Here is a 26,234-nt window from a genome sequence, read left to right on the forward strand (position 1 = left end):
GTACATTTCTTTTCGCTGGTAAAGTTTTCCGCTCTGTGTTGTTCAGTTCCAGTCCGGCAAAGACATCAGCGGTTTCTTGCAATAATATTAATGATTAAGGTTCAAGTGATATTTTGCATGCTCAAGAACTAGAGTGTGTTTTTATATTGCTCGGTTTCAGTTTGTATCACATCAATCTACGCACACACACAGACACACACACACACACATATACCCACACACACGCACACACACATACCCACACACACACACACACATACCCACACACACACACACACACACACATACCCACACACACACACACATACCCACACACACGCACACACACACACACACACACACACACACACATATACCCACACACACGCACACACACATACCCCCACACACACACACACATACCCACACACACACACACACACATACCCACACACACACACACACATACCCACACACACACACACACACATACCCACACACACACACACGCACACACACACACGCACACACACACACACACACACACACTCATACCCACACACACACACACGCACGCACACACACACACACACACACACACATACCCACACACACACACACACATACCCACACACACACACACGCACACACACACACGCACACACACACACACACACACACACTCATACCCACACACACACACACACACGCACACACACACACACATACCCACACACACACACACACACACGCACACACACACACACATACCCACACACACACACACACACACACACTCATACCCACACACACACACACACACGCACACACACACACACATACCCACACACACACACACACATACCCACACACACACACACACACACGCACACACACACACACATACCCACACACACACACACACACACACACATACACACACACACACATACCCACACACACACACACATACCCACACACACACACACACACACATACCCACACACACACACACACACACACACACACATACCCCCACACACACACACACATATCCACACACACACACATACCCACACACACACACATACCCACACACACACACACACACACACACACACATACCCACACACACGCACACACACATACCCACACACACACACACGCACACACACACACACACATACCCACACACACACACACACACACACACACACACACACGCACACACACACACACAAAACAGCAGCTGGCTAACATGCTAATACATGTTAGCTTACTTGCAGTCGTAATAATCCATGATAAATAAATACAGAAGTGGTAGAGCTGAATGTGAAAGTATTGGACCTTGTAACGTAATAGGTAATAGGCAAAATAACATTTATTGCAGGTATTCAGTATTCTGTTACTAAATACATGTTCTAGATCCTGAGCAGCAGCCGTTAGCCGCTAGCTTCTATGACTTGAAGCCGTTAGCCGCTAGCTTCTATGACTTGAAGCCGTTAGCCGCTAGCTTCTATGACTTGAAGCCGTTAGCCGTTAGCTTCTATGACTTGATGCTTGATGGGCAGTTACATTTGGACTTTCTTTCTTCTCCTTGTCAAAGTCGCACAGACTGACCCTGTGCACAGAATTCAGATGGTCGTCCGAGCTCTCCGAGCGTATCCCACAGTCATTAAACAGATTTACGCCGGCTGCTGATTCTTTTACACACTGTTTCACTGGTGAGAATTTATGGCTCTGCACCTACACAATAAATGGGATGTCCCACCTGAGCCACTAAAAGTTACATCCACACTCAATACATCACTGGCTATAACTTTTACAGCCCCATTCACAATTCTTCACACTTGTGTCACTGCCATGTTATGCAAACAGCCTGGACATGTCACGTCCGTAAATCTCCCTGCACCGTTTAGTGTCAGAAACTATCCCAACACCAAACCAATCCCATTCCCGCTCAGATCATACTGAAGAGATGCAGAAGTATCACAGTTCTCTCTCCTGGGTGATATTAGTTTCATTTAGAGGTGTGAAGAATTAAGAAGAGATGCAGAGACCTTGGCCTCCCACTGAACATGTTGTTAAAGCAGATAAAGTTGTAACTGTAATGTTTGTCTTGAAGCGAACCCAAAGCTCTCCACATCTGCACAGGAACAGAACTGAACTCACACGTTCTGTTTGGTTTCCTCTGCGCTTTTTTATGTTTCAGCTTTTCTTTCACGACTGTTTTTATAAACTACTCATACACTGAAAATGTTAACATTGCAATTACATTTTTTAGAGATGTTGAAAGTTGTTTTACTTGTTGCCAGAATAAATATGAATAAATATACATACATTCACAGCATTTCTACTCCACCTCAGTGTGTAATGCTTGTGCTCTGATGCATCTGCAGAACAGGGGGTTCTTCCCAGCTCCAATCGGCAGGGCAGCTGATAACAGAGTCCATGTGTTGACATATTCAGTGCTTAGTGGCTGCTATAAAAGAGCTGCAGAGGAGCCGGGCTCAGACTGGCCCCATGATGTGGACCCCTGCTCTGCTGCTGGTCCTGCAGGCTGGATACGGTGAGTTCACAGGTCAGAGAGTGTGTGTAAATACAGAGCAGACTCTACAGTCCAAGTGTTGTGTTTCAGTGTTTGGCTGTGGGACTCCTGCCATCAAACCCAACACCAACCGAGTGGTGAACGGAGAGGATGCCACGCCCCACAGCTGGCCCTGGCAGGTACAGGACACCACCACATGACCACGGGATTTGTCTTTCCAGATGGTTGTTTTAGAAATGAGAAGCCGCTCTGCATCAGTCGGGTTTAAATACTGTGTTGCAGCTGAAAGATCATCATCCATGCAGCAGTTCTCCAGTAGGAGGCTCCACCCACTGTGTTTGATAAGATGAATCCAAGTGGTGATTTTATTTTGGACATAGAGTGTATGTCCTTTTTACTCGTTATATTATCATGATGACAACATCCCCATTCAATCCATTTGAGATATAGAAGTATATATTTATAACCTCTATCTCCTGAGACTCCTGAGGCTCTGGATAACACAAACACCTTTAGATGGCAGTAAACTGTCAAACCCTGTTTGGTGTATCTCACCTGTCCTGTGCCTGGATGTTGTCAGATCTCGCTGCAGGTGAAGCATGGCAGCCGCTTTCATCACACGTGTGGAGGCACTTTGATCGCCTCTCGTTGGGTCCTCACCGCGGGCCACTGCATTTGGTGAGAGAGCTGTGCAGGAAAGGGCTTTATTCTACCTTCAAAGCTGTGAAAGTATGTGATATGTGATGTAATGTCACATACAGGCCTGGAGATGTGTATCGAGTGGTCCTGGGGGAACATGACATGAGCTCACAGGAGGGCACAGAGCAGACCAGAGACATCCTCCGCATTGTGGTGCATCCGGACTGGGACATTAACTATGTATCCAGAGGGTGAGAGGACACGTTTACCTGCCACGAGACACAGAGAAGCCATAACATTATGACCACTGACGGGGGAAGTGAACAATATTAATGTTCTTCCTGTTGTGGGTAGCATCATGCAAGATTTAAGTGATTTTATGTCTTCAAACATTTTAGAGGCAGGAGAAAATTTGATTCATGCCCAGCCCTATACAAGAGTAAACGCAGCTATAATGTGTAACGTCTTTCAGTTATCCAGGTATGTCCCAGCAGAAGAAAATATAATTCTGTCAATAAAGATTTAAGGAGTAAATAAGTGTTGCCACTCATCCAAGTACTTAAAAATCATTGTCCAGTCAACAGAAACACACAGCATTGTGTTCATATTCTTTGCTCTACAGAAATGACCTGGCCCTGCTCAAACTGGACAAGAGCCCCATCATGACGGACAGTGTCAGCCCGGCCTGTCTCCCAGAGGCGGAGGAGCTCATGACCCACGGGACGCCCTGTTTCATCTCGGGCTGGGGCAACCTTTACAGTGAGCACCACACTCCTGCTTGTCCGCTCTGATTCCCACATCACAGGTGTTTGTAAGAGACAACAACAGCAGAACAGACAGAGAGCCCAGTCGTTATACCTGTCAATCACATCACTGCATCCGTCTCTTGTATCTTGAATCAAAACTACAAAACATGAAAAGTGCAGGTGCAATTTGTGCCTCCAAGTATCATTGAGGCATGAAAGGAGAACACACAGTTCAGGCACTAGCACCATTTCACCTACTTTCAAATGAGAAGGAGGCTTATCTCTTTATTAACTTTATTAAGTACAGATCAAATTAGACTGACTGAAGGTCCAAAGTCAATGCCGGATCCAACAGTTTCTCCCACAGTAGAAAAAAGACAATCAATACACAAAATATACAAAACATAAGTAAGTGCATATGCCAATTCAATACATATCTGTGAAAGAGGTGCCGCCTGCTTGTCTCCATGGCGATGTTATTTGTTTGGACTGTTTAGGCAGTTGGCGATGCATCACATGGGGGGCAACATTTTTCCTAGTTTTAACACATTTACCTTGCAATTTATGTGTATTTTAAGCTAATTAAACTATTAACTAATTCAAGTCGAGTCACAATTGGTCTTGACAGATGTTGTTGACATAGCATTAGCATTGCTGTAGCATTTAGCCCACAGCCACCGTCAGCATTCTGTAATAACTACACACATTTCAGTTCTTCTTTACGTCTTTGTGTCTGTATTTGCTGAAATATAGCTCTTAATGTCATGTTATGTTGTGGAACAGTGATTGCTTTCAACCTTCCGTTAGTGGGTGTGGTTTAGTGGGTGTGGTTTAGTGGGTGTGGGTGTGGTTTAGTGGGTGTGGGTTAGTGGGTGTGGTTTAGTGGGTGTGGGTTAGTGGGTGTGGGTGTGGGTTAGTGGGTGTGGTTTAGTGGGTGTGGGTTAGTGGGTGTGGGTTAGTGGGTGTGGTTTAGTGGGTGTGGGTTAGTGGGTGTGGGTTAGTGGGTGTGGTTTAGTGGGTGTGGGTTAGTGGGTGTGGGTTAGTGGGTGTGGGTTAGTGGGTGTGGGTGTGGGTTAGTGGGTGTGGTTTAGTGGGTGTGGGTTAGTGGGTGTGGTTTAGTGGGTGTGGGTTAGTGGGTGTGGGTTAGTGGGTGTGGGTTAGTGGGTGTGGGTGTGGGTTAGTGGGTGTGGTTTAGTGGGTGTGGGTTAGTGGGTGTGGGTTAGTGGGTGTGGGTTAGTGGGTGTGGGTGTGGGTTAGTGGGTGTGGGTTAGTGGGTGTGGGTGTGGGTTAGTGGGTGTGGGTTAGTGGGTGTGGGTGTGGGTTAGTGGGTGTGGGTTAGTGGGTGTGGGTGTGGGTTAGTGGGTGTGGGTTAGTGGGTGTGGTTTAGTGGGTGTGGGTGACGATGCTGATTACTGAACTTAGCATTCATTCAAAAGTATTCTAACACTATATATTGATAAATGTGTACAAGCCATTAGCCATTACCAGCCATTTATCAGGTTTTTTTTTTTTTTAAACTAATATGCATATTTAACACACCAAAAACAAACTGAAGAAGGAAACATTGTCCCAGACGGCAGGTTTGGGGGTATCGAGCGTAAAGATCTGAAAATCACAATGCAATCCCAAAACATATCAAGTATAAATGAATAAATATATATGACGTAAAAAATTTTCTGAACAGTGTGGTAAAAGTAAAGCCTTTGAAAAGAAACCATCAGAATATATTTTCCCATCAGTGGAGATGAGGCTATTTCTGTTCCTGAGATGTTCCTCTCCTGAGCCCCGCTTACCTCAGCTGTTCATCCTCTCCCTGGACACGTATTAAAAGTACATTATTAGCAGTGTGTTCTCTGCTCCTCAGCTCACGGGCCCATGCCTGACAGACTGCAGCAGGCTCTCCTCCCGGTGGTGGAGCACAGTGTCTGCAGCCGGAGCGACTGGTGGGGCATCAATGTCAAGAGCACCATGGTGTGTGCCGGAGGAGACGTCAAGTCTGGATGTAATGTGAGTTCTACTGCAGGGCTCCTCTCTGATGCTCTCACCTCTCCAGTGGGGTTGCACTTCAGTTGCAGTCAAAAGTAGTCAAAAACAAAGACAATATGGCAAAAATGGCTCAAGTTCTTAAAAATGTAATGTAACTTCAGTTGGATACATACTTGAAATAGGTAATAGGTCATATTTCTAATCTTAATTTTCTCAGTACATACATATTAAAGACATGGGGATATTATAGTCAAATGGTAATATAATTTAAAGGCTATATGAAGACACTATGAAGGAACTTGTCTGGTGGGAGTTGGCTCATGGTGATGTTTTTGCTTTGCCTGGAATGTTTCGTAGAACGTCATGTTCAAATATAGAGCACCTTTAACACAATTGCTGCAGTAAAAAATCATTGTATTAAAGTTTCCTCAAAGTACTACAGCAGCTGTAGGTCAAACATCTTCTTGTCTGCGTCTGTAGGGAGATTCAGGAGGTCCTCTGAACTGCATGGGACAGGACGGGAAATGGTACGTCCAGGGCGTGACCAGCTTTGTATCGTCCAGCACCTGCAACGAAGTGAAGAAGCCAACAGTGTTCACCAGGACCTCGGCTTTCAGCCAATGGCTCCAGGAGGTATGTGCTTTAAGATACACTTAATAATCATTGAATGATTTTATTATACCTGACGAGACCAAAATACAATGTTTATTTCCTCCATAAAACATAACTAAAGATGCATTTTCACACACAAGTGCATGAACTGGCGTTGTCCTTCTTAATAGCTGGAAAATGCTTGTTATGTGAAATAAGGAAGACACACTGTCATCGGACTCGTTCTTACTAAATAAATAATATATGAACGTGGCTTATAAAATAATAATGACATGCTGTCCAAATGCATTACAAGCAAACCTTGAAAAGATGGAAAGATATGAGTCAACATCAAGGACCCTCAAACCCCAAAGTAAAAAAGGCATATCAAATGTAATGCTTTCAACAGCAAAGCATAGCATAACATACAGCTCTATACATATTCATAACAGAATAATGTTTGTATTGATCATTACTGCGTCTTATATTTGTACAGGTCATGACCAAGTACTGAAGACTCTGGACCAACTCTTCTTCTTTTAAAGTCAGTTTGCAAATGGAATGACATCGTTCTATGTATTAAATACTTCACAAACCCAACATTTGTGAACGATCATTTCAGTTTTTGTTTCACATTGTATCATTAAAAGTATTTCATTCAGATCAGAGCGTTGCTGGTGTGACCCTGAATATGAGGCTCTGTGAGTGCAATGTGGTGCCGCAGGTTCCTGTACAGGCGTTACATCTGGTGTACACCTGTTACACCACCTGTTACACCACCTGTTACACCACCTGTTACACCACCTGTTACACCACCTCCTGTTCACTGCCGTTTGTTTTTGACAAACCGATTCTTTCCACAGACCTGAGCGTTAGTGTAGAGCCGGCGATACTGGCAATCAATATATATAATCAATCAATACAAACTAAACAAATGTTTCAATCTTAAGCTTGTCTCATGACCAAGTTTTACACCAAACAGCACCAACCTAAGATTTAAGATCTAACAAAAGGTATAAAGTAAATTTGATTATGATGATGAACGTTTTGTTATTTTAAAATAATCCGTTTATAGATATTTACAAATGAGGAGTTGTTACAAACAGGAAATAAACAAAACTCTGATTAAGATTTGAATTGAAGCATGTCAATCAGAAGTCTTCAGGAGAACCATCTCAAAACTATATAAGGTTATTACTGATCTTAATAACAACTCTACTCAGTATGGAAAATAAGGAAATTAGGTTACAACAGATGAAGAATGGGAACAATAAGCACTTTCAATGGAAACAAACAAAATCCTTTGGAAAGAATTCTATTGGACAAATATATCACATTATTCACAGAGAAACATCAGTTGTGTAGCATGTGTTTTGTGACTGCTTTTCATAAATCCTGGACTTTGACTTTAAAACTATGTATTTTTGATGTAAACAATGGAGATGATTGATGGATCTGTGGACTGTACTTTTGGCTGCAGCAAAAAAGCAATAACAAAGAAATGGATGATGAGTTCAGAGCTGGACAAAACTGACTTTGGACATTTACAACAACAACAAAAAAAGACTTTGAGCTTGAATGGACTCTGGAACAGACCCTGGGACAGATTGGGCTGATGCATAGGGGACATTATTGTCTGACTGACCTTTTAATTATCTGGTTTATTCTTTTCTTCTTCTCTACTTTCTTTGTATTTCATCTTTTCACTCGCTGTTCTTTACACGAATAAGTACAAATAAACAACAGCACTGCATTTACTGCCACATGTCGTGTTCTGATCAGCAGTTTATCGCCGCCCGCCGCTCTCAGCTCCCAGTCCAATCTGCATTTGTAAATGAGGCGCAGCGGCATCACTTTGTAAATGTTGAGTGGGTTTGTGTGGCAGCTGTGAGCGATGGCCTCGGTGGCAGAGCGAACAGGACGTATGCGCTCACCGCTCCATCCGTCAGGACCAAGGTCGGTCCACAGAGAGTCTGGCTCATGCACTTCACCTCAGATACATCACTGTGAGGACAAACATCTGCAGCAGCTTTGATCCACAACGAGCATCAGCACTTTGTAGGTTTGAGACTTCAATTAAAGGTGCACTACGTAACTTTTCTAGTGGATGTTCTGCCGACTGCTATCGCCACAGACTTGTGATTGCTTTTCCTGAAATTTGAAATAAAATGGTATCTAACTCCATGGAGACCAGTGCTTTTGTGGAGATGAGTCCATTGCTGAGTTTGCATGTTTTTCAAGGTATTTTTGAGCAAGAAAAACACTAGAAATGTAATAATGGATAGAAAAGTTCGATAACGTGCTCCCGGTGGTGGAGTGGTTAAGGCACAGCACATATGCCAGGCTCCAAGTGCAAACCGCAGTGTCGTGAGTTTGAATCTTGCCTCTGACCATTTACTGCATGTCCTCCTCTCTCTCACCCCCCGTTTCACCCTGTCCTCTCCTGTCTCATAAAGCCACAAACATCGCTTTGTTTTTTTACATGCGCAATGGCAACGCAATGATGGAGACAAGAAAATGGATCCCACCAGAAAAGTTTCATATTGCACCTTTAATTTAATTCCCAACATTCTTTGGCCTTTGTTAAAAAATGTTCAGTTACTCTTATTTTATCTTATTTTTAGAACATTTTTTATTACAATAAACCTAAATACATATCTATATAGGGATATTTTTAAAACACTTTTAAGCTGGTCCAGAACACAGTAAAATCACAACTATCTAGATCGCGACATATCATTTGACAAAAAGAAAAACTACTTGGCATTGTGCTTTATTTGTGAGCAATGAGCAGTTTGAGTGTGTTTTGTTGCCATAACTCTGCTGGTTATGAAAGTGTAATGATAGTGTCTTTACTGTATCGCTGCAGTGCCCCCCAGTGGCAGCTCGAGGCGGATCCACAGGCTTCTGTTCTGCTCTAATCCCACCAGACATGAGCCTACATAATATAACAGTGCTGCTGCACATCTGACCCACTAGGGGACGCAGTGGGTCAATTATCATAATCCAAGGCCAGGTAGAATTTTTATCTGTTTATATTAGGATTATTGTCTGCCATAAAACAGGCTGTAAAGGGCTTGTAATAGATAGTGAATAATCAATCTTTCACGCAACAGTTTGACTGTTTTGGTGGAGTAATTATGGGGAATACGAACGTTTGACATATTATGTGTCTATGTCATCAAAAAGCAGCACAATTTACATGCAACAGACACCATTTTATGACAGATTAAACAATAATCCAACAACATACACGTGCCAGGTATTATTAATTAGTCAAATCATAACTATTGTGTTATTTATGTAGTTTTTTGTTTACAGTGTGGTTGTAAAAGATATGGAATTACCTCTGTCTCTTCTGCTGCTCATGTCCAACCAGGAAGTTCAATTATACATTTGTCAAAGTACAAACAAATATATCGACATGTGAAGTTGCACCTGTCAGACAGGGCCACATGAGACCCTGTCATACCTTTGAGCTTCACAGGACAATAAACGTATGTTTAACAAGGGGCAGGACATATTGATGTGAAGCTGTAAATATCGGATCGCCGCCTAATGAACCCAGAGTTTATGTTCATGTAATCAAAAGTAGATACTAAAACTCCAAACATGAAATCATTTAAACTGGCTAGTAATGTAATTATAACAAATTAACTTTTTTAAAGATCATTGCTTTAGTAGGTTGTACTGTGGTTTTATGGCCTGTTGGTAAAATTATATGTTAAATTAAATGCCGTGTTAAATGGGAAAATGCTTTAAAAGAATCCTTTATTATAAGAGGGTTTTTTTTACAAGATGATGCAATACATTTATTTGCAAATGTTCTAATAAATCTGTTTTAAAACACAATTTATTAGAGAGACATTTTCATTTACAAATCCCTTAAGAAAACCCTTAAATTTGCATTACCATCTGCAATGGGCTTCTGCGATTCGTCTTCCAGTGTCTTCCAGTGTCTTCCAGTGTCTTCCTGGTCCTCTTGGCCCTCTTAGTCCTCTTTGTTCTTCTGGTTTTGATCCTTTTGATCCTCCTGATCCTCCTGACCAGGATTTGTAAATGTAATTAATTGTTTTACTGAATGTACTTTTAGAAACTCTTTTACTAAAAGCATTTCTTAAAAGTTGCTTTAATAAAATCATTTACATATTCTTGTAAAATAGTCAAAAAAACACTCTTAATAAAAGCATTTGTTAAGTTATGTATTAAATCATCTTCACCTCCTCTCATTGGTTTCAAAAGGTGACATTTGCTTTGTAATACTGTCAGTTTGACTATAAATCTGATTTTTAGAACATGATAAACCATCACAGAAAACCGTGTTATAGATTCTGCCTGAAAACAACAGTATTGTAAATGTGTTTGATGCATGTGGTTTACGTAAAGAGCTGAGCGTGGTGTAAGAGTGAGCAGAGAATGTCCCTGCGCTGCACTTGTCTCTGCACTTGTCTCTGCAGTTGTCTCTGCACTTGTCTCTGCACTTGTCTCTGCATTTGTCTCTGCACTTGTCTCTGCACTTGTCTCTGCATTGGTCTCTGCACTTGTCTCTGCACTTGTCTCTGCACTTGTCTCTGCACTTGTCTCTGCACTTGTCTCTGCACTTGTCTCTGCATTTGTCTCTGCACTTGTCTCTGCACTTGTCTCTGCACTTGTCTCTGCACTTGTCTCTGCACTTGTCTCTGCACTTGTCTCTGCACTTGTCTCTGCACTTGTCTCTGCATTTGTCTCTGCACTTGTCTCTGCACTTGTCTCTGCATTGGTCTCTGCACTTGTCTCTGCACTTGTCTCTGCACTTGTCTCTGCATTGGTCTCTGCACTTGTCTCTGCACTTGTCTCTGCACTTGTCTCTGCACTTGTCTCTGCACTTGTCTCTGCATTTGTCTCTGCACTTGTCTCTGCACTTGTCTCTGCACTTGTCTCTGCACTTGTCTCTGCACTTGTCTCTGCATTTGTCTCTGCACTTGTCTCTGCACTTGTCTCTGCATTTGTCTCTGCACTTGTCTCTGCACTTGTCTCTGCACTTGTCTCTGCACATAACCTGATAATGGTCCCACGCCCCCTCACTGATCCCAGCACTAACAGCTGATCTTTATGGCCTCGTGGATTAGTCCAACCACCACAGCGCAGAGGCTACAGTAACCACAGGGCAACAGTTTGACCCCACAGGGCCCGTGCCAGCAGGGCAGCATAAACTCACTGACCGCCCAGCAATCATTCACTTCTACTCTCATTAAAGCAAACATTTACAAGGGTCAGGATGGAATTTAGAATCAAACTACTGGACACAAGTGAGGAAAACACTCTTTCTTATGTCATCTGAAGCTTTTATATTAAAAATACTAACTCTGTCAGTAAGTAAGAATGTGTGTGACTCCAAAGGTCAAAGGTAACACACCTCTGATTCTCCATCATAATCATGTCCTTCTGCAGCACTCGCTCTGGCTGAAGAGTGTGTTACAGGTCAATAAATAACTACAACAGCGTAAAATCCAGAGTTTGCACAGGCCTTTCGCCCTGGCTCCTTTATCCGGGTCTCATGCTCACCTCGTGCCCTCTGGGGGTCAAGGTCAGGAGCCGACCTCATGTCTGTTATAAATGCAGCACACAGTAGCAACAAACCCTCCAGTGTGATACAAACATGAGTGTGGTATCAGCTTTTATCTCTAATTATCAAGCATAATTAATCCACCTGAAGTTTATGGTCATTATCTGCAAAAGCATGCAACTAAATATAGATATTAGATATTATTACTGAAGTTATAAGTCAATCAATCATCAGAGCCTTGTCATTTTAAAGAAGGCATTGAGTGCACTTGATTATAACACAGATGTGTTTATTTCATATTAAAGATGCATTTCCTTGTTTTCTGTCATGTGAATACATGATTTTTGTGCTCGCCGCTGGTGCAGTGGCGTGTGCTGCGGCGTCAGGGGAACAATTCCAGCCCTTGACCATTTGCTGAGTCCCTCCCTCTGGCGCCCCGTTTCACGCTGCAGCTGTCCTGCCACATATCAGCTCCGGGCTGGAAAATCCTCAAGAAAAAAAACACATTATACATTGGTCTTGGAGAAGGTGAAGCCAAACAGAGTTTTAGATGCAACTTGTTGTACTAAAGCGCTCGTGTCAGTCCTGAAAACACAAAGACAAGTGGAACGCTCAGTGAAGAAAAAAAACATTTTAAAGGCTAAAGTGTCATGATTTGGCTTTAGGCCAAAGGACAAAGAAGTCACTGCACCTACAAGACACAATTGAAGCCTACAAGACACAATTGAAGCCTACAAGACACAATTGAAGCCTACAAGACACAATTGAAGCCTACAAGACACAATTGAAGCCTACACGGCACAATCAGAGCCTACACGGCACAATTAAAGCCTACACGGCACAATTAAAGCCTACACGGCACTACTACAAGGCCAAGTCATTGCATAACATCCAAGACATTGATAGAAGAAGAAAGAAAATATGTGTTTTGTCCAGACTGCACAATGAATACATCAACTTGGTTCTCTGTCTAAAATAACATTAACTTTTAACAAATACTTGTGATGGTGACAGAGGTTGTTTTGCAGACTGTGTTTGTGCTGTTGGAAGAGTTTGCTCAGTCGGATGATTGTTCTGTTGTTATCAAAATCCCACACACTGTATTTAATTGCAGCATAATAACTCATGCATCACCATTGTTAGTCATTCTTACAGACTCTGGGCACCTTTGGAAGCTGAACTACAACAAATACAATGTCAAAACCAAATAAAAGTCGTTTGTACTACTTCTACAAAGCAAATCATTTTAATATTCATCCAGTCCAGCTCCTGCTGATTATTCTGTTTACATTCATCTCTAAAGTAAAAATATGACACAATAATCACAAAAAGAAACCGCCTGAATAATCTTTCCACTCTAAACTCTCTGAACTCTTTTATAGCCAAGTCTTTAATTGTCCTGTGATGACTTTATGGTTCTGTGGGAGTAAGTGATCTACAATTACAGTTTATCATTGATCATAATCATATTCACATAGTTTACCTTAGATATCAAAGATGTTTTGAAGGTCCTATCTTCAGCTGTAAATGTATGAAGTATACAATACTCCTGAGTAAGTGCGCTCACCTTATCGGCCTAAACACAAACAGAGGCTGCGCTGGTCATGTAAGGACAGCGTTTTATTCTTTTGCATCATTTAAGTTTTCTTTTGAGCAGAAGTGGTGGAGTTACAGTTACTCACTTACATTTACCTGAATCCCTGTTTAAAGACAGGCTACTTATATATAATATATATATAATAATATTATACATTTTGGTTCCAACTGTGAAGTGACAAAACCGTATTGACAATATTAAGTATAGTTTGTGTTTATTGCACTGTTTCTCTTTCTAATGTGACTGTGTTTTCAAATGTGTGTGTTCTATTCTATGTATTCTATCCACATGTTTAATCAGATCTTATGTCCAGACAATTACTCTTTCTTTAGCAGTTTCTCCCAAATACTTTCTACACTTACGTGAGTCATTTACTATTTTCTTATTCTACTTGAGTAAAAACCTATTATTTAGAAGTAATGTTACTTTAACTTGAGAAAAACATGGACTGCTCTACAAAGACTGCAAACTGCTTTTAATTAAGAGAAAATAAAATAATTCAAAATAATCACTTTTTAGTAAAAGCCTAGAAAGAGTTTGTGTTCTTATGTCTTAGTTTGGTACAGGATAAAACCTGTGGTAAATATCTATGAAGCTGCAGTTTGTGAAGACATTTTGAGACAAAGGTTTAACCGCACAGGAAGTGGAATCCCTCTGACTCTGTCATCAAAACACGACAACTTTATTTTCTGACAGTTTAAACGATCATTTAACAAAGTAAAAGTGTTATCAGGTGCAGTTGATATGGAGTTTGGCTCTTGTTTACAGTATGGTTGCTAGGTAACAGTTGTGGAATTACCTCTACCTGTGTCACATCTGCCATTATGTTCTTTATAAAACAGTCAGCAGAGGGCAGCACCTGAGGGACCAGGCACGGCTCTATTATATATTATCTATTATCTATTATCTATTATATATATGTGTTCTCTCTGAACTTCTGACCCCTCTGAAACACTCCTGAAGTGGATTACGGTGGATGAAGACTTTTAAAGCTTCTTTATTGCTGTATCTGGGCTGTTGAGAGGGAAAAAGACCATTTGTAACGTTGCCTTCATAATGCCATGTTTATGTCTTCAAATTCCCGAAGCTTTGATCATAATAGTCCATCGTTTCATGAGAGTGAGAGGAATCATATCGGGTCAATACAACTCTTCTTCTGAGTCACCTCGTGCTCACGTGTGCGCGACCCTTGACCTCACATCAGTGCGTGAGCGGCGCGCGCGGCCCGGGCCCTATATAAGCCGGACTGTCCCATGAGCGCTCCACAGGTAACACAGGTGAGCCTCCTCCTCCTCCTCCTCCTCCTCCTCCTCCTCCTCCTCATCCTCTGCGCCGCGCGGCTCCGCTCCACAGGTGCGTCCAGACTTTACCATAGAAAATAACTCTTATTTTATTATCTTTAGCATCTGTTACCATGTACTTTTATTTATTCTATACTTTACTTTTCAACTCCCTTTGGAGCTCGTCACAGCCAACTCAGTGTTTGCGTCGAAACCTGCCTCAATAGAAGGGATTTTTGGACTATTTAAATCTCTTAATCTTTAATCATGTTTAGTTGAGGTTGTTTTTTAAATGTGTTTTGTGTCTGTCAGTATTTGTCTCTTGTAACCTGTAAAACGTTGTAACTAAGCTCAGAAAAGTGCTGGAGATATAGAACGTCGGCTGTTATTATTGTTATTTATCTTAATGCTGTCTTATCATGACCCGAAGGTTGTGTTTCTTCAACAATCGCAGCGTTTGTTCGTTCCAGCCAGCGCCTCGATCTGCTGTGAGGGTTCAGGATAAGAGCAGTGCTTCTAAACGCACCAGAGCACATGAAACACACTCCTGGACTTATTCTAGTTTCTGCAGCTCTTGAACATGTTTGTGTTTTTCCCACATCTTTGAAATGATGTTATTCTTTTGATCCAGTCATGGCTCCCAGACCTGAAGAGGGGACCGACCACTCCCGCGCTCTCGGTACGTCCTTCTTATTTTAAACTCTTTATTATGCCATTTCTTTTGTTGCCACTCGTACTGACGCTCCTTCCACACGATGGCTCTTGTAGACAACTCTCCCAGCAGTAAAGATGTGGCGATACTCCCGGCCTATTCCACCGTGGATTTGATGAATGATGAGAAAGAGGAAGAGGACCCCTGGGACCTGCCGGAGCTGAAGGACACAGGGCTGAAGTGGTCAGGTGAGCGCCTTCACTCCCGCGCTCGCTCAAACAGAAGCGATGGGGCTTGAAGCAGTGTTTCTGTGCAGAGCTGGACACCAGAGGGAAGGTCATGCGAGTCCTGACTGGACTTCTGAAGCTGGTCACTCTCCTCGGGCTTCTCTACATGTTCATCTGCTCCCTGGACGTTCTGAGTTCTGCCTTCCAACTGGTCGGAGGTAAAACCACCAAGATGCTCAGTAAAACACTGTAATTCTATCATAAAAATAGTGCAAATCGCAAGACCAAGCCACAATTATAGTGCAATTAAATTATGTTTAACAAAGTCAGTGACAACAAGAGATTCTGCTGTTACCATGCTTTTTCATATTCATATTTTATAAAATAATATCCACCACTTAAACTTCAAACTCAAGTCTGATTAAGTAATAGAAGTGTCATTATGATGCATTACGTGCTCTTTGCTGAAGTCACGTGAGACAAGAAGGATCTCATTGTATATTTATATTTGCTAAAGAGAAACGTGACTTTCTAAATGTTTGTCAAATTATATTGAACGATTGTAATCTAATTTTGTTATCTTGAAATAAGGGCTGTCGAGATTATTTGGTAAATGTAATAATACTTGTGACAAGCACTTAAATCCCCTAAAACTTCTGGTGAAAAAGAGCCTCAATTCAAACTGAAGTAGTTCCTGAACCTTTGGACTGAACTCTTTGTGAGACTCTGTAGTTTTATCTTCTGTTGTCCGACTTAAACTGTCGCACAGAGAAATCAGATTTCAAATCCCGTTTTGGGTGGTAAATGTGTGAAGAGAGACTTTGTTGTGTTTTGTCAATTCCTTTTTCAAAACTGAAAGTATTTCACCAAAAATGAGTTTTAGGGATTTATAATAAAGAAAGAAAAAAGTCCAAGTGGAATCCATATGAAAGTCGATGAAAGTTTTGAGCCTGATTCATCCCAAAAGTTTGATTTGACTGAAAATAAGTAGTTTACAGCTTTCTTTTAATATTGTACATTTACAGGAGTTTGGTAGATAATGTTGTTAATACAATTGAAATAAAAAGATAAAACGTCCCCCTGGAATGACTTAAATCTATAGTTTGAATCTGTCTTGAATGTATTTATTGTAAGTGAAACTATAGGAATAGTAATGTGTTGAAGTGAAAGGTTTGACTCTTCTTTGGTCGTACGTTATAAAGCTGCTCCGCTCTAACCAGTTGCGCTGACACGGAGCGTTCTGTTCCGTCATCTGTCGGATTCCTGAGCTAAATTTATCTTCTGGGATGGAAGGTAACAACTGTGGGGGAAGGGCTTAAGGGGGAAGGGTTTAAACACATGTTTGTGAACCTCCACAGACTTTTCTCTTTCCACCCGTCTCCTTTACGCACGTACAAAACTGCTCCACTTCAGTCCTCCTTCTTATCTAAGACTTAACGAACAGTTTAGTCACGTTCAGTCATCGAGAAGCTTGTGTTTTCTCACAATAATCCTAACACTAACGTTTCATCTCCACTTCAACATTAAATAGTGAATCTTTTGTCATCTGCAATGGTAAGTAAACTCATTGTGGACAGGAATAGCCTTTGTGGTCGTCCCTTTGTGTTCCTGGTGTTGAAAGACTGTGCTCCATCAGGCAAAGCTGCGGGCGACATCTTCCAGGAGAACGCCGTGCTGGCGAACCCTGTGGCCGGACTGGTCATCGGGGTCTTAGTCACCGTCCTGGTCCAGAGCTCCAGCACCTCCTCGTCCATCGTGGTCAGCATGGTCTCCTCCGGATGTGAGTAAATCCACGCTTCATGGGAACATTTTTGCTTGATTTGCCGCTGTGAGAGTCTCCAGTGTTCGAGCTGAACAACCGGCAGCTGCTCCCACTCTTCAAATACTTTACTACGTCCACCGACTTCTGCTCATACTAACGTTACAGTCTCATGTTACTGCTACTGCTACTGCTCATGACAAGTTCAGGTTTGATTTACAAAACTTCTCATATTCTTGGGTTGATAATAAAACAGCCACATATCTGGGACAAACTGAGACTAAACCTGAGACTAAAGCTGAGAAAGACCTAGACTAAAGCAGGACTGGAACAGGACTAAATGAAGTCTGCACCAAACTGGGCTCAAACCAGGACAAATGTGAACTATAATAATGCATTCTTCCCACGGCGCAGTGCTGGAGGTGAAGTCCGCCGTCCCGATCATTATGGGCGCCAACATCGGGACGTCAGTCACCAACACGATCGTGGCCATGATGCAGGCCGGGGACAGGAACGAGTTCAGAAGGTACAATCCACTCTTTCCATACGCACTTTCCTCTGTTTATCAAAGATCTATTAAGAGACTGAATAAAATAAGCTAATTATTAATGAATAGTTAATAATAACATGTTATTTATGGTCACTATCTTATCCACCGTATCAAATTCGTTGATATGTCCCCTATTCATTCAATATTTTCCATGATCCGTTATGGCTTCATCCGCAGTCGTAACGTTCGGTCCGGTTGCGCGTGTTTGTGATTTCCAGGGCGTTCGCCGGGGCCACGGTGCACGACTTCTTTAACTGGCTGTCGGTGCTGATCCTGCTGCCGCTGGAGGTGGCCACGGGCGTCCTGTACAAGCTCACGGCTCTGATCATCGACTCCTTCAACATCCAGAGCGGAGAGAACGCGCCCGACCTGCTCAACGTGATCACCGACCCGCTCACCGACTCCATCGTGCAGGTAAGAGCCAGCGCTGAGCTCAGAGCACGTCCACGTCGTCAGGCGACTGCGCCGTCCAATCAGAACAACGTCTCTGTCCTCGCTGAGTCGCTTTGACAAACAAACACAGACATTGTGAAGAGAAAGCACAAAAGGTTTGGGTCCTTTGGAACATTTGAAGCCCAGAAGACAGGAGTTTGTTTATTTTATGGTATAACTTTGACTATAACAACTGCTATTGCGAGGAATCAGCAATATATCGGTATCGGCTCGTATCCGACCGATTTTCACCAATGTCGGGAATCAACCAAACATTTTTGAAGCGATATTTTTCTGCGTGTCATGCCATTTATATTTCTGAACAGTTTGTTGTTAACACAGTCTTGTAATCAAGTGAAAAGTTCACTTGTATAGATATATGGCTATAGATATGAATGTCCAAGTATTGGCAAGTATCGGTTATCGGCCACAGCATCATTATCGGCACAAAAAATATCATTAGACCGAACTATTACTGCCATTACCACGACCTCGGTACAAAAGTAAGACATCTTTAAATACTGTACATACAACAGCCAGCACACTCTATCCAGGACGGCGCGCAGCGTATTATGTCTATATTCAGTCATTTAGTCAATCCTTTTTTATATTCTTGCCATATATTTTATATTTTCCGATCATTATAGTTGTTTCACGTTGCACCTTGTCGTTTTAATCAAGTTTCTGATTAAAACGCTTGCCAAATGTAGCATGCAGTGTACAAGATTTCTTATGGTAACTCCCCAAAACAAGAGCAGGACGACCGACTGAGACACGATTATAATAATTCACATTTGGATCTTTACAGCTGGACAAGTCTGTCATTACTGGCATTGCCACGGGAGACCCAGAGGCCAGGAACAAGAGTCTGGTCAGGCGCTGGTGCAAAACCTTCTCCAACACGGTGAGCATGACGACGGCAGCACAAATACGTGTTCTGCTGTTGTCACGGTGCTGCATCGGGAGCATTGCACAGTGAATCCCGGGTTAGCTCACTTTTAATGACTTTAATGACTACTATTGCCTCTGCGCTAATGCTATTGTCGGCCTTGTGTGTTGATCATACTTTCCTCTTCATGAAAGGGCTCATGCCGCATGTGGCAATTTAAAGCTCACATCTTATTATTATTTACGGCCACGTCTGTGTTTTGCGCTGAACAGTCTTTTAACTGCGTGTCCTCAGACGGTCAGTAACGTGACGGTGTACAACTGCACCGCGGGCTCCTTGTGCTGGGAAGAGGGCAACCTGACCTGGACTCAGATCAACATCACCAATACCATCGACCTGGAGAGATGTAAGTGTGTCTGACAAAGCTATTAGTTTTACCCGATCTGCCAAAGCAAAGGAAACATGAGGAGACGAGATGGTGGTCATTAACAAGGCCTGTCCTTATCCTGATGCTCTGGACTCTAAACAAAGCCTACCTTTGAGTGTGTGACTCAGCTAATGCCGCGCTCTGACCTCGCTCGCCTGGTCAATAGCACCATTCAGACTCCAAGCACCGGGAAATATGAAGCAAACCACATTTTGTGCAAAACATCTTCACGTTTCCTTCATTGTATTTGGCCAAACAATGAGTTAGCATTTTTGGGACTTTGTTTTGCTGCCTCACAAAGCAACAGTGGCATTATCGCTACACATTGCACTACATTTTGTTTTGTTTTTTACTGAATATAAATTGATTTTGAAATATTTATTGACATTTACACAGGATTAAACACCGAGCATCTGGTATCTGCTTAATTAAACTTCCTACAGTAGCATTTATGGTGATGGATGATATTTATCTCATTTTTAATAAAAAGGTAATGTGGCTTAACACATTAACCACGTCTTTGTTTAAAATGAGTGAATCACAGCACTTTTGCTCAGCTGGCGTCACCTCGGGCACATTCGTGTCCCAAATGAAGCACTTACAGAACGTTTGATTATCTTCTCCTGTCAGGCAAACACATCTTTGCCTACGCGGACCTGCCGGACCTGGCCATCGGTCTGATCCTGATGGCCCTGTCGCTGCTGATCCTCTGCACATGTCTCATCCTCATCGTGAAGCTCCTCAACTCTTTGCTCAAAGGACAAGTGGCCGTGGTCATCAAGAAGGTCCTCAACACCGGTACAAACTAACTCAAGTCTTCCTCAAGTTTCTTCACAGTTCTTTTGCTCTAATTTGTCCTGTTTTTCTCCTGCTTACTGGTTTACTAAACACACATGTTCTAAAGTAAATGTGTCACTCATTACACAAAGTGTTGTAGCTTTAGTTCATGTCATTCCCACTTCTCCCTCTCGTCTTCATGTCTCAGGATGAGTAATCCAGTCGTGGTATTGATAAACCTGCTTGATAGTCAGCCTCACCTTGCCTGGTGGTGGCGCTGATGAGCGATGCAGGTACAGAATGTCTGCATCTCCTTTGTCCATTCTGGTCCAGTCCAGTGTCCAGAGGAGGACGAGGAGGAGCAACAAAACGTCTCAAACATTAAACATTAAAATCTATAGAAAACTTTACTACAAAGTTCAAGAAGTGTGTATACTTTTAGTCTTTTTATTGTGTTGTATTTATGTTTCGTAAAGTTACCTTGAGTGTTAAGATAGAAGCTTACAAATGGGGATTCTTGTTATTTTTTTAATCTAAATATATTCAGTTTGTTGAAGTCAGCTCCTGTAAAAATGACTTCCATGAACTCTCATTTGGAATTATTGTCCGTAAATCAAAAGGAATATCTAGATGATGTTTATTCTGATAACCACAAAATCAAACAAAGTATTGATCTCAACCCTTTCTCGTGCTGTGTCTCCAGACTTCCCGTTCCCGTTCGCCTGGGTGACCGGCTACATTGCGATCGTGGTCGGAGCCGGCATGACCTTCATCGTCCAGAGCAGCTCCGTCTTCACCTCGGCCATCACTCCTCTCGTGGGTGAGGCACTGCTCCATCACTACAAAGCTTTTCCTCTACTTTCTACAAACTAATAAGCGATTCCTCTCCAGGTATCGGCGTGATCAGTTTGGAGCGGGCGTATCCACTCACTCTGGGATCGAACATCGGCACGACGACCACAGCCATCCTCGCGGCCATGGCCAGTCCGGGAGAAACACTGGCTAACTCTTTACAGGTAAAACGTGCTTCTCTTTTAGCTGATTAAAGCACTCAATCATGTTCTGGATTTAGTTTTCTGTTACTTGAAGATTTTACTACTATAATATACTAGAGTATTCCTCTTCCGACTTTAACGTGTGCATCTAGAAGCATCAATGCATCTAATAGTTTGTGTTTAAGGGAAATTATAAAGTAAAAGTAACTGAAAGTGACTTTGATTACTGATCAGAAAGTAGCACTACACTTTCTGCCCTTATTGCCACTTTTACTACAACAAATAAACTATAAATAACCCTTACATCCCGCCTACATCCTGTTCCAATACAGAAGCATCTGGAATCAGACCGCGAAGGGCGTTTAAAAAAAAAAACGGTCCAACATGTGTCTCTCAAACGTGAAAGACTTCTCCTCTGAATATACTCGTTTCTCTAATTGGTTAATCCGCCTGTCAATCCCACATCAGGGAGACAGGACACGGTTGTGGTCTCGACTGGCCAGACAAATGACTGTTTCTACAAATACAACGAATCTTCAGCTGTAACCGCTGCAATGGTCTGACAAAAATAAAACAAAGATATGGTATGTTTAAAGGAACTAGACTATTTAGTTTAAGCCGCTTTATCCTCCATAAATGAGGAACATTGAATTTAAACCTCTTTTCCCTTGTTCAGTGTGACTTTGTGGCACTGCTAAGGTCTTGAGTGTTAAGGATGAGAATCAGAGAAGTTTTTACACATAAATAAACACGTGGAAGTGTCTGCACTGAAGTGTAGTAATGGTCAGAAGTACTAAAGCGGAGTGCACTGTGATAAATGGTGTCGTATGAGTACTTTATGCTGCACGGCAATAAACGATGTCACCATAATCTAGTGGTGCAAGAAGTTTCCTGTTTTTATGTGAAAAACAGGCTTTGTAAAGAAAATGTCATTTAATTTTTTTTCGTGTGCAGATAATGGTTACAGGACATATTTGTAGATCTGAGTTTAGGATGAGTTTAAAATGTATTCGTGAAAAATATGATTTGCATTTTGTAATTTAGAAAAAGCCTCTTGCTCAGTGGGTTAGAAAACAAACTTATATTGTCTGTATAAAAGTGAGTTGGGTTCAAAAGGAAGTTGAAAAAAAGTAATGGACCAAGGATTGTACCTTGGGGAACCACCCTTTTTATTCTTGAGATTGTCAAAAAAGTATGAGATGAACCAGTTTAGAACCTTTTATCAAAACCAAATACTGGTTCATCATGTTCTGAAGTAACAAACGACATAATCAAGCACTGAAGTGACAGCCGTGATTGTACTGCGGCCTGGTCCGACCCTGCGGCTCCAAAAGAGCAGGAGTTTCAAGAAATAACTGCTAGAGTTTTCTAAAGACTCAATCATTTTAGCCATAAAACGTTTCTTCACAAAATCCACTAATTACTCAAGTACGAACGTTGTGTTTGACCTTCAAGAAAATCAAAATCTTTGTATTTCTGCTGCTGCCCCGGATATTGGCAGGAACATCACTTTGAACAGAAGATAAAGTTTTAGGGTTGATGATATAAACCCACAGAGCGACATGAGTGCGATAGTGTAGTTTATAATTTGGCTTTATGGGCCGCATTAAATCAGAACGGCTCTTCTGGGTGAGCGAGTCCAGCAAACAAACAACAAACAACATTTAGCCGTAAAAAGTGGTTGTAAAAATAAATGTAGCGTCAGCAACGTATCTGAGCTGCAAAAACAAGACTCCTTTTAAATAATTAATATTTTTAGTGCCGTCCTCTCCGTGCGTTTCACTCACAGGGTTCTTCTGTGTCCAGGGAAACGCTGACCGATATTTTTTCTGTCATTGGAAACTCAGGAAATAAAGGATATGTTGCTAAAAGGACGACAACGTTGATGCTCGCATTAAAATTTCAAAGGGTCAATTTTTCTCTCTCTAATGGCAGGTCAACTGTAGTTTTTGGATCATATTCCTGTGAATTCAAACCAAAGTGCTGTACATTTAAACGCTGGGCAAAAGTGCATTACTTAAGGCTCATTTTGCCATTTTTGGTTCTACATCATCATCAGTTCTCCTTAATTACCCTAAATAAAGGAAGAAAAAATTATGAATTCATAATGAACAAAGTTTGTTGAGCATTATTCAGGCTTAGTAAGTGAGTTCATGTTTAGGTTTGGGAGTAAGGGTTAGTAAGTCTGAGTTTTTATTAGGCTAATTAGTGTTGCATAATGCTAATAAGTAAAACATTTAACCAAAATGTATTTTCATATAAAATATTATTGTTTGTTTACAAAGGAACAATGTCATTTTATCTATTTTGGTCATTTGCCATAATATATATAATATATGTCCCATGTAGGACAACGTCCCATGATCCTCTCTGTTTCCAGATTGCCTTGTGCCACTTCTTCTTCAACATCATGGGGATCCTGCTCTGGTACCCGTTCCCCATCCAGAGGATCCCCATCCGCCTGGCTCGCGGCCTGGGCAACATAACGGCCGAGTATCGCTGGTTCTCCGCGTTTTACCTGATCATCCTCTTCCTGGTGATGCCCATAACCATATTTGGTCTGTCCCTGGCTGGATGGCAGGTGCTGGTGGGCGTGGGCGTTCCTCTTATAGTCGTTGTCCTCTTCGCTATCATCGTGAACCTGATGCAGAAGAAGTGCCCACGCTTCTTGCCCACGTTCCTCCAGACCTGGGACTTCTTGCCCAGGCCGCTGCGCTCCCTGGCGCCCTGGGACCGCGTGGTGACCGGGTCGCTGGGATTCTGTGGAAGCCGCTGCTGCTGCTGCTGTAGATGTTGTAGATGCTGCAACAAAGAGAAAGATGAGAAAGTGGCGAAGGGAAGTGTCAAGAGTTTGCAAATGTACGACAATCCAGCCATGACCAAAGATGAGGACGCTGTCAAATCCACTCATCTCTAGATATTGTGTATAAATGTTAATTCACTCAAGAAGTGATTCACAGACTCTTTGAAAGTGCAATCTTTTGTGGACTAAAATGAGCATTACTGATCAAGGACGAAGCCAGATTTCTATTGACTCGATAATATACTTTAGAGTGTCTTGGACTCATGTACTCTCATATATATGTTTCTAAAAAAAGGATTATGCTGAACTTGCTTTAAACCTTAATCTGGTTTAAACTAGAAATAAACTGCATTAAACCTGGGACAAGACCAAAACTAGAACAGGACTCAACCAGGACTAAAAAAGGTTTTAAACTAGACTAAACTGCACCTAAACCAAGGCTGATTCTTGAGGGTGGACTAGGGTTGTCATGTGGTACTTGGTGTGAAATGTTTGAGGACCCTGGACTATAGGACATGTGGAGATGTGGACTATAGGACATGTGGAGATGTGGACTATAGGACATGTGGAGATGTGGACTATAGGACATGTGGAGATGTGGACTATAGGACATGTGGAGATGTGGACTATAGGACATGTGGACATGTGGACTATAGGACATGTGGACATGTGGACTATAGGACATGTGGACATGTGGACTATAGGACATGTGGAGATGTGGACTATAGGACATGTGGACATGTGGACATGTGGACTATAGGACATGTGGACACGTGGACATGTGGACATGTGGACTATAGGACATGTGGACATGTGGACTATAGGACATGTGGAGATGTGGACTATAGGACATGTGGAGATGTGGACTATAGGACATGTGGAGATGTGGACTATAGGACATGTGGAGATGTGGACTATAGGACATGTGGAGATGTGGACTATAGGACATGTGGAGATGTGGACTATAGGACATGTGGACATGTGGACATGTGGACTATAGGACATGTGGAGATGTGGACTATAGGACATGTGGAGATGTGGACTATAGGACATGTGGAGATGTGGACTATAGGACATGTGGACATGTGGACATGTGGACTATAGGACATGTGGACATGTGGACTATAGGACATGTGGACATGTGGACATGTGGACTATAGGACATGTGGACATGTGGACTATAGGACATGTGGACATGTGGACTATAGGACATGTGGACTATAGGACATGTGGACATGTGGACTATAGGACATGTGGACATGTGAACTATAGGACACGTGGACATGTGGACTATAGGACACGTGGAGATGTGGACATGTGGACATGTGGACTATAGGACATGTGGACATGTGGACTATAGGACATGTGGAGATGTGGACTATAGGACATGTGGAGAAGTGGACTATAGGACATGTGGAGATGTGGACTATAGGACATGTGGACATGTGGACTATAGGACATGTGGACATGTGGACATGTGGACTATAGAACATGTGGAGATGTGGACTATAGGACATGTGGAGAAGTGGACTATAGGACATGTGGAGATGTGGACTATAGGACATGTGGACATGTGGACTATAGGACATGTGGACATGTGGACTATAGGACATGTGGACATGTGGACTATAGGACATGTGGACATGTGGACTATAGGACATGTGGAGATGTGGACTATAGGACATGTGGAGATGTGGACTATAGGACATGTGGAGAAGTGGACTATAGGACATGTGGAGATGTGGACTATAGGACATGTGGACATGTGGACATGTGGACTATAGGACATGTGGACATGTGGACTATAGGACA

At 42.2% G+C, this 26,234-nt stretch overlaps 2 protein-coding genes across 2 annotated transcripts; both read left to right on the plus strand.

Annotated features, from left to right (window-relative positions):
• Positions 1 to 2,450: 2,450 nt before the first annotated feature.
• On the plus strand, positions 2,451 to 7,089 carry LOC140354068 (proproteinase E-like). The gene is made up of 8 exons (XM_072438893.1): positions 2,451 to 2,548; positions 2,618 to 2,706; positions 3,108 to 3,205; positions 3,289 to 3,417; positions 3,789 to 3,925; positions 5,777 to 5,919; positions 6,379 to 6,531; positions 6,986 to 7,089. The coding sequence occupies exons 1-8, from the start codon at positions 2,503 to 2,505 to the stop codon at positions 7,001 to 7,003; spliced, it is 813 nt and encodes a 270-aa protein (XP_072294994.1). The 5' UTR covers positions 2,451 to 2,502; the 3' UTR covers positions 7,004 to 7,089.
• A 7,857-nt stretch (positions 7,090 to 14,946) lies between these two features.
• On the plus strand, positions 14,947 to 24,581 carry LOC140354140 (sodium-dependent phosphate transport protein 2B-like). The gene is made up of 13 exons (XM_072439050.1): positions 14,947 to 14,984; positions 15,543 to 15,590; positions 15,680 to 15,811; positions 15,880 to 16,008; positions 17,427 to 17,570; positions 17,964 to 18,075; positions 18,318 to 18,513; positions 19,340 to 19,435; positions 19,715 to 19,826; positions 20,478 to 20,645; positions 21,328 to 21,444; positions 21,516 to 21,640; positions 24,000 to 24,581. The coding sequence occupies exons 2-13, from the start codon at positions 15,545 to 15,547 to the stop codon at positions 24,534 to 24,536; spliced, it is 1,914 nt and encodes a 637-aa protein (XP_072295151.1). The 5' UTR covers positions 14,947 to 14,984; positions 15,543 to 15,544; the 3' UTR covers positions 24,537 to 24,581.
• The last annotated feature ends 1,653 nt before the right edge of the window (positions 24,582 to 26,234 follow it).

The sequence above is a fragment of the Eucyclogobius newberryi genome, unplaced genomic scaffold (assembly GCF_026437365.1).
Source record: "Eucyclogobius newberryi isolate DKJ021-1_F unplaced genomic scaffold, fEucNew1.0.hap1 SCAF_9, whole genome shotgun sequence".
NCBI lineage: Eukaryota > Metazoa > Chordata > Actinopteri > Gobiiformes > Gobiidae > Eucyclogobius > Eucyclogobius newberryi.

Bases quoted from the DNA above. Each gene is read 5' to 3' on its own strand.
- LOC140354068 (XM_072438893.1), top strand. From the start codon at position 2,503: ATGATGTGGACCCCTGCTCTGCTGCTGGTCCTGCAGGCTGGATACG. The intron at 3,418-3,788 runs GTGAGAGGACAC...TTTGCTCTACAG, and splicing joins ATTAACTATGTATCCAGAGG to AAATGACCTGGCCCTGCTCA. The intron at 3,926-5,776 runs GTGAGCACCACA...TCTGCTCCTCAG, and splicing joins GGGCTGGGGCAACCTTTACA to CTCACGGGCCCATGCCTGAC.
- LOC140354140 (XM_072439050.1), top strand. From the start codon at position 15,545: ATGGCTCCCAGACCTGAAGAGGGGACCGACCACTCCCGCGCTCTCG. The intron at 15,812-15,879 runs GTGAGCGCCTTC...GTTTCTGTGCAG, and splicing joins CACAGGGCTGAAGTGGTCAG to AGCTGGACACCAGAGGGAAG. The intron at 19,436-19,714 runs GTGAGCATGACG...GCGTGTCCTCAG, and splicing joins GCAAAACCTTCTCCAACACG to ACGGTCAGTAACGTGACGGT.